General features: G+C 38.9%; 1 protein-coding gene across 1 annotated transcript; it reads right to left on the reverse strand.

Moving 5' to 3' along the window:
* Positions 1–191: 191 nt before the first annotated feature.
* On the reverse strand, positions 192–1,581 carry LOC142352204 (splicing factor 3B subunit 4-like). The gene has a single exon (XM_075404631.1). It carries the CDS (start codon positions 1,519–1,521, stop codon positions 295–297), a length of 1,227 nt encoding a protein of 408 aa, XP_075260746.1. The 5' UTR covers positions 1,522–1,581; the 3' UTR covers positions 192–294.
* Positions 1,582–8,806: the final 7,225 nt, after the last annotated feature.

The raw sequence follows: 8,806 nt of genomic DNA on the forward strand, positions 1-8,806 counted from the left end.
TAGTGGAAATTCAGATGTAATACTTCAATTTCCCTAAGCATAATAAAATGTTTTCAAAAACTGGCTAGAGTTTCTGAACAATGCATCATAAATAGGTGGCAATTTTATCAAAGTTATCTCGGTTAATGACGCTGTCAAAATATCGCCCCTCTTCCCCACTAAATGCAAGCAACACTCAACGTGAGAGTAAAACAATTTAGAGCTTTATTCAAACTGACAAAAACAAAAATACAATGGCATAATCAAGTATGAAAGAAAAGTTCCACAGTTTTGATTAAATTATTTCATACAGCCCTATCTGGGTGGTGGCGGGGGCGTTGGGTTCATATGATGTCCTTGTGGAGGTGGGGTGAAATGATTCATATTCATTGGTGGTGGAGGTGGCGTCATCATTGGAGGCGGTGGACCTCTCCAGCCAGGTGGCGGAGGATGCATAAATCCGTGAGGTGGTGGAGTAGGAGCCATAAAGTGTGGCGGTGGTGGAGGTCCTCCAGGTCTGGGAGGCGGTGGGGTCATACCTCCAGGATGGAACCCTGGATGAGGAGGTGGTCCTCTCATCATGTCTGGAGGTGGCATTGGTGGAGGCATTCCCCTTGGAGGTGGAGTTGGCATCATATGATGAGGCGGAGGTGGCATCGGACTCATCGGTGGAGGGTGTCTCATTGGTGGTGGTGTTGGTGACGGTCTAGGAGGCATAGGAGATGGCGCACCATGCGGTGGCATAAATTGCGGCGGAAAATTGGGCGGAGGAGGTCCTGGTGGCGCCATTGGCCTCGGAGCAGGTGGCATGAGGCCTCCAGTCAAATCTGGTGTTATTGGGGGCGCAGGAGGAGGCGGTGCAATGTTCATAACTTGAGCAGGCGGAGCATCAGCGAATAGTTGATGCGGCTTATCAGCTTGTGCAACGGGATTTTGAGCAGCAAGTAATCTTTCAGCAGCAGAGCCGTGCCTCTCGGTTCTCGAATCTTTTTTAAAAGCGTAACTAATAGTAATAGGCCTGTTGCATAAATACTGGCCGTTCATGGCGTCGATAGCAGCATCCGAGGCTTCAAAACTTGCGTAATTAATGAAGGCGAACCCTTTCGAGTTTCCAGACGAGGGATCTCGCATAATTTTTGGTATTTGTAAAATGACACCAAATGCGCTGAAAGTGTCGTAAATCAGCTTTTCATCAACTTCTGGATCCAAGTTACCCACAAACAAATTGGCTCCTACGTCCAGATTTCTCTGAGCAGCAGCCCCACCACCCGAAGATGCTTTGTTTACTCTTATCGGCTTTCCAAACATCTTTATCATATTCATGATCTTTATTGCGTAATCTGCATCTTCCTCACTGAGAAATTCCACAAAACCATAACCCTGATGTTGCAAAGATATTCGATCTCGGGGCATATGAGTGTTTGTGACCGGTCCAGCTTGTAAAAACAGCTCCCACAGTAACGATTCTGTCATTTTTTCATCTAAATTTCCAACGTAGACAGTGGCATCCTGATTTCGCTCGGCGATAGGTGCTCCAGCCATTATCAACTCTGTAATGGCTGAAAATATAAGGGGACAAATTCAAAAGATCCGACGCTAGTGAAAATCAGATGTATCAAAATATAGGAATTTTGTATCTTTTCCGTTTGTGCCCCCTCCCCCCGTACGTTATGCCCCCCCCCCCACAATTACAGAGCACGTGCCATTACATAGTAAACCATTATGTAAAATTATGGCACGTGCTCCTGGGTGGTGCAAATAATATGCGCCCACTAAGCTGGGTGGGGGGGGGGGGCACAAACGGAAAAGATCCGGAATTTTATTGCTGGCCAATCAGAAATGATAAAACGTTAACTGTTTTCAGATTTTCCATGTTTTATCGCGTTTTAATGAAATCGCGTTGAGCCGAAAGAGAAAATTATATTTTTTGTTCAAACTGCTTTTACGTTCGGTTGTGATCGATTCAGATAAAGTTCCATGGGGCCGCTGAGGCATGGCAATGGCCAAAAAATTACAATCTAGAAATCGTCTATCTCAAACATTTAGGCTAATTGAAAGCATAAGTTACAACGTTTTTAATTTCTAAGTCAATCAGATTAATTGAAAACTCTATTTTCTGGTACGTCTATTTGTTGAGACGCTACCAAAGATCCAATATGAGTTTTAATTTTTTCGTAAGACTGTAATTCGAATTGAACATCACACGAAATCTTCAGCACCTACGCACTCGAATGTAGAAAATGTTGACTCTCCGAGCGGCGAAAAAATAAATCCTGAAGATGTTTATATCAGAATGGGTAATGACAGGTCATGGAGTTCTTCAATGAAGTATTAGGGCCTTTCTTCCTCTTCTTCACGCCTACCATTTAAATCAGTTTGCTGATAGAACTAGTTTGTGTAATCCAAACTAAAAACGGCGCAACATAAAAACTGCTTTGATCCTCGGTGCTTTGCAAATGGCTGAGTATCTCTAACTAAAAGATAGCCGGATTTACTCTTTTTCGCCCCCAGTGTTTTTTTACGACTCCAGAAACAAATTATATGTTGATATATACCACGTTAATATGTAAGCAAAAGCACGTGCGCCTGAGGGGCGTAAAATTATAAGCCCACTAAGCTAAGGGACCTAAATCGAATAGATCCAGCTAGCCGACAGATTGCACCACAAAGATTCTGAAAACAACAACAAAGAAAATGAGACCAGGTTTCGCCAAAAAACGACACAAAGCGGGATTTTTCTAGATAATGCCAAATCTGATCTTGCTGTTTCTGCAGAGCATGAAAATGTTTTTAATTGGAGCCTAAACCTCGTCTTTTCCTTGTCAGGAGCGTAGAAAAATGATTATCCTAATATCATGTGAGAGAAAAGGCACCTGTTTTACCTCTGAAAAGCTAATTGCTCCATGCAATTATGTTGACTCCGCGCTTCAAGCTGAAGAGAATTCCAGGCTTCTCTAGGATATGGGTCATCGGAACATTGCGTACGAAATACCTGGACCCTAAGCAGAAAGGCTATGCTACATTCCTTCAGAGGTGCTACCCTTGAGGATTTGACCAGAACTCTTCAGCCGTATAGACCAAAGAAACTACACACTATAACTGTACTTGCTGGTTTCAATGATCACGACGTAAGCACAAGCTTAAAATAGTGGAATCAAGACCAAAACTTCTATGGGAGCAATCCCCTCGGCTTGATGCCGAAAAGTCACAACAACAACAACAACAAATGATTTTTCAAATGGGGGAACTCTCTTCTGAACCCTGAAGTTACTGGTTGAATCTAGAGGAAGGAAAAGAAAAGCTTATGATGAATATATACCAGCAAGTTTGTCATTGGAATTCACTCTTTTTTACACTGTCAAGAATCAAGGAATTATAAATGCAAGTCATCATTGAGAGCTAGATTAAAAAAGATTCGAGGCAATCTTGCTCATCGACGCAAAAAACGCTTTCAATCGTCTCAACTGTGATCTTGCCTTATGAAACGTTGTGACATTATGCCCCTCTCTCTATAGTTGCATATAAAATTCATAAACTCAGCCACAAAATTGGGTTAATAACAAACAAACAAACAGTATTCTCTCAGGAATCTACAACCCAAGGCGACCCCCTTGCGATATCGATGTATGGAACTGCGATTATCACTTACCGGAACTTCTTACGATTGCTCTACAATTAAAAGTTGTATGGCCACGCTGTTAGCTCTCGTGATATTTTGAAACAGATTTTGAATCAGTGAAAAAAAAACAGTCCTGCTTTGGTTTATCATCTTACCAAATTCTACATCATTACCACTGAACATATTTGTGAAAAAGCACAGCAGATTTGTCATCACAACTAAATGGAAATTGACGGTTGGAATTGAGTAATTGGTAGTAAAATAGAATCTTGCAATGCAGAAAAAAATTAAAGAAAAATCACTAAAACAGCCAAAATTGTTGTTTAAAAAACCGGCTGTTTATGCTAATGTTTCACCTCAAAAAGATTCTAAATCCTTCACTTTATCAATTCAGCATAAAATACCCTTCTTAGCTCGTACAACAGCTAATATTAAAGATATGTTAGAAGCATGTGCAAAATCAATCAAGAATGAGCTATTACCTAATCAATTAAGGAATCCCGCTCATAGTGAAAACACCGGAATATCTTTTCGTTGTCAATAAGAGAGGCTGGCCTGAGCATACTTAAACCTGATGATTCTTTTAAAAAATATGAACAATCATTTTAACTACCAAATCCCTTATTTCTCTCTCTGCCGCAGACCGTATGAAAACAACAACAAGTCATAATTGATTTAAAAAATTAGAGGGAGCTTCGTGTCAAAACAAATAAAGCGGGAAAAAACGAATTGAATAAGAACAGGGTTCTCTCGCTCGACTTAGCTTTTTGTAGAGGGAGCATCAAGCTGGTTGAACGCTGTGCTATTGAAACGATACCAATTTGATCGAAAAGCGGGTTTGGTGATGGCGTTGCCCTTCGCTATTGCTGTGACCCAGTGAAGTTGCCATCACTATGCATATGCAATGAAAAATTCATTATGGCTCATGCCCTCCACGGTACGAAAGGAGAATTTACCCGCATGAGACATAATTAACTTTCCTTTGCGAACATGTTAAGTGATGTCTGTTATGATATCGATATCGAACCTCATATTCGTTCGTTGCAAGGGGAAATCTTTGCTCTTGAATCAACGACAACTGATGAAGGTGCAAGATTAGATGTCAATGTTGACGGACTTCGTGAATCGAGGTTCAACAAATTCAATTTTGATGTCACAATTTTCAACCAGTTTGCAAAAAGTCTCCCTGAAAACAGTTGAGAATCCTACAAGTACCATGAATCTATAAAAAAACAAATATTGACAAAGAATCACTGAGGTTGAGAACGCCACAGTTTGTCAGCTTTCCTTCGAATGCACTGTTTGAGTTGACCCATCAGCTCTAAAAGCGCTGAAACAACTGACACTAAAGCTCTCTGCGCAAAAAAGGAAAGCTACGCAATTATCATATCATATATAAGAAAGAAAAACAGCTTTGCTCTCCTAAGTAGTTCCATCCACTGCATTGGTGGGTCAAATACGCTTAGGTGACGCGAAGTTGTTGATGCTTCATTGAGAGCTGTGGCTGAAGAAGGGGGGCTGTTAGTTTGACTCATCTACTTTCGTCATTAGTTGTTTGTTTTTCTAATGCTCTCTGGCGTTAGTTTTACCTTCTCAGTTGATGTTTGTATATACTATCTTTTTGATAGATTTAAGCAATACGAATTGTTTTATGAAGATTTTGTGCAGGCAGGGCCCCGGCAAGCCGATATTCACTCATTGTTGGGTAGGAGCGTTTCTTAATTTACATTGCTTTAATCTAAAACTTCCATAATACTAACTAATAGTTAATCATATTTACCTTATGATAGTAAGCGTAAACTTGGGAGACCATTTTTTATATTTAGGAAACCAAATGACGAGTTTCCAACTCAGAATCGAATGCTCTAACCTAGGATCCGCGACCATATCTTTTTATAAACTTTCATGTTCGATACTTTTAGCGAGACTACTTTAAAAGATTTTCAAAGATTCTGACTATTTTAAAATTGGCGTTGTCAATCTACTGCATACGAAAAGTTCTGCGGCCATGAAAAACACAATAGAGCAATTAGCTACTTTTAAATGGTTTCGTTTACGATCATGCCAAATCTGGAAAATATCCCAAACAGTTTGTTTTTCGGTCTAACAAACGCGCCAATGTACAGACGATTGACTTTTTCAAAGCAGGTCATCGGAATGGAAACTCTAATTATTATGCCATATATCCAGACTACAAAAACTGTTTTGCAAGGTACCTTTCAATTTATAGGTGAGTAAACTCACTCGTTTCAATTTTGAAAAAGATATCGTTTTTTTCTCATAGTTATCTGCCTGGTAGTACTCAAACAACAATATAGCCTAATTAATATTTTACGTGCAAAGCGTTTCAATTGGTGTTCCATACGGGTCTGTGATGGGTTCTTTCTCTTTCCATTTTTTCAAATGATTTGCCATGCATATGTCTCAACTCTACACCTTGTATCTTTTCTGGTGACATCAAAATACTAACTAAATTTTTCTTTTCATGAATTGATCAGGTTTTTCTATTGGAAATTTGGGAAATCATCAAAATCAATAACAGATTTTGTCAGCAAAGAGTGGACTAATAGATGGAAGTGTCCCTATTCTTTGTGATTTAAAAAAATGCCGATATTTGTCGCAGAGATAGGCACAACAAGCCCGCTGCTCCTCGAAAATCCATACAAAGCAAACAAGATTAATGGATTTTGTTTGGAAATTCCATTGAAACTCCATGACTCAAGGATATGAAATGGAAAGTAAGCCAAGCAGCGTCTCCCAATTACCAATATTAAAGGTCAGAAGAAAAACCGTTCCAGTATATCTCCACCTGCAAAAACCATAATCATAAGCGGCCCTCGCAGCCGCAGCTACTGGATTTCGTGTCGTATCAGGACTGTCAGCATTTCGTGATTATTATCACTAACTCTGATCAATTGTAAGACTAAATCCTCACTTCAACTGATGTTGCCAACGATACCGAGCCAGAACTTAACCTACAACAGGCTGAAATCCTCACCCGCAAGGAGGGGCTCATCACAAAAATTTTTATATGAAAACTTGCAAATGGGATGGTCAAAAATTATAGTAGAGCACAATTTTTGAGTTCACGTGGCAACGCTAGCGTTTATTTACCGGTGTCCTTTTTGTCGATGGTGTCAAAAACGAGAGGTCTCAATAGTATTTAATATTTCTGGGAAGAGAGACTGTTAACTATATCCTCAAACCTTTCAAACAATATTTCACTGCCGAGACTGGAAACGATATGGCGCTTAAAAAGAAAACAAAATTTTGAAAAGGTTTTGAGAAAATTATTCCAAGGATCATTCAGGGCAGCTCTCAACTACAACGTTTGCTGCCTGTGTTTGCCTGCTTCTCTTATGATATCAGGTAGGCTTCAATTTTCTGTACCTTGAACAGGAACCTACTTTTGCCCAGTGTCGGTGACCAGAATGCGGAATTATCACATTCAATCATGTGTCTAGTCATTTTAGAATCACTTTTTTTCACCTCGACAATCTATTCGAAGTGGAGACAAAGAAAAAAACACTATCCCGAATTTGAGGGAATTTTTTTGGAAAAGCTGTTGCGGAGTGGGTAAATACACTTTGACAAAAATCATTCTGCTGAAAATGATAAATTGATGTTCTTTGACCAGCATGGGCTGAAAGATTGTCCCTCCAAACATAAATGAAAGACAACGATGTCTTATGAAAAGTGTATGCACTACTTTTTCTGCTGCATTGAAGGCTTTTACAAGTAGGAAGAAATATTGTGCGTCTTCACTTTCTGTAAAAAAAATGTTTTATCAGATTATCATATACCCTATTGTTCCTCATTTTTAAGATTGGCACCAAATCAAAATTTTAATGAATCTCAAATTTATTGAAACAACTCCGCTCTGTAACTATTGAAATTGTAAATACAATTTGTAAAATGGTCAATTGGATCTGAGTTTTTTTCATAACTCTTGCATTTATTGATTCGTGTTCTTATTTGAAGCCTTGCTTTCCTCATAATCGATCCGCATCTCTTAGAAAAGGGTTCGTCGAACACGCTGGATAATTAATGACTCTCAAAATTCTAAACTGCAAACATAACCGACGCGTTAGAAATGCGGGAGAGCTTTAAAAAGAATAGCGGATGTACTATCAGTTGAACTCTGCTTTACTAGGACGCGGGGATGGGTCAGATCAAGGGAATAGGGCGACAAAAAATTTTACAATGGTCATCAATAGAGGTAAAAAATGAAGTCAATATTTACAATAAGAAGAAAAAAGACACTTCCGTTTGTCTAAGTTTTTAGTACAACTTGGGTCAATAGGTGCGAAGGAGTACTGGGTCCTGCTATTTTCTGTTTCATCAATCAAAATTTTTCCAATTTCAATGTTTGAATTCCGGTTAACTCAGAAAACTGCAGTCTTTTTAAGGAAAATATCTCTTTAAACGTTCTCTCAATACCGTTCTCTTTAAGCTAAGCTGTTGTTAAGATATGGGTATAAGACATATTATTTTTTAGCTAATGAATGAATTGAAGATTCGCTGAAGAATTTCTCAACTAGTTATCCTGGATGATGGTTTTTTGTTCACAATTGTATCTGGTGATTTGCACTTGAAATTTTCAAGATAACATAAAACGCTAAAATCTGATTGAGATGTAGAATTAAAATACTGATCGCACGTCAGATCATTCATCGCTTAGTTTCGTTCATTTTTTTGCTGGTTCTCAGATAATTTGAGCTTTTATATGTCGATTGATAAACAGTTATCTTGAGTTTGGACTTGAATTGCCCTTCCAACGTTGAGAAAAAAAATTATCTGTTTTTATCTTGTTCTTCCCACAATGGATCCGCATCTCTCAGAAACAGGTTTGCAGAACACTTTGGATAATTAATAACTCACAAAATTCCAAACTGCAAACATAAGCAACGTCGTAAGAAATGCTTTCAATAGAATAGCGGGAGTACTATCAGTTGAACTCTGCTTCACTAGGACATGGGGATGGGTCAGATCAAGGGAACAGGGAGACAAAAAATTTTACAATGGTCATCAATAGAGGTAAAAAAGAAGTCACTATTTACAATCGCAAGAAAAAAGACGACGCCTCAATTTGTCTGAAATATTGTTACAACTTGGGTTAATAGGTAAAAAGGATTACTGGGTCCTGCTAAATAAGCTTTCCAAATGCTTAGTAAGTTTTCCTTGCTAAGCATTCCAAATGCTTGTTTT

This window comes from Convolutriloba macropyga, chromosome 13 (genome assembly GCF_964194025.1).
Source record: "Convolutriloba macropyga chromosome 13, txConMacr16.3, whole genome shotgun sequence".
NCBI lineage: Eukaryota > Metazoa > Xenacoelomorpha > Acoela > Convolutidae > Convolutriloba > Convolutriloba macropyga.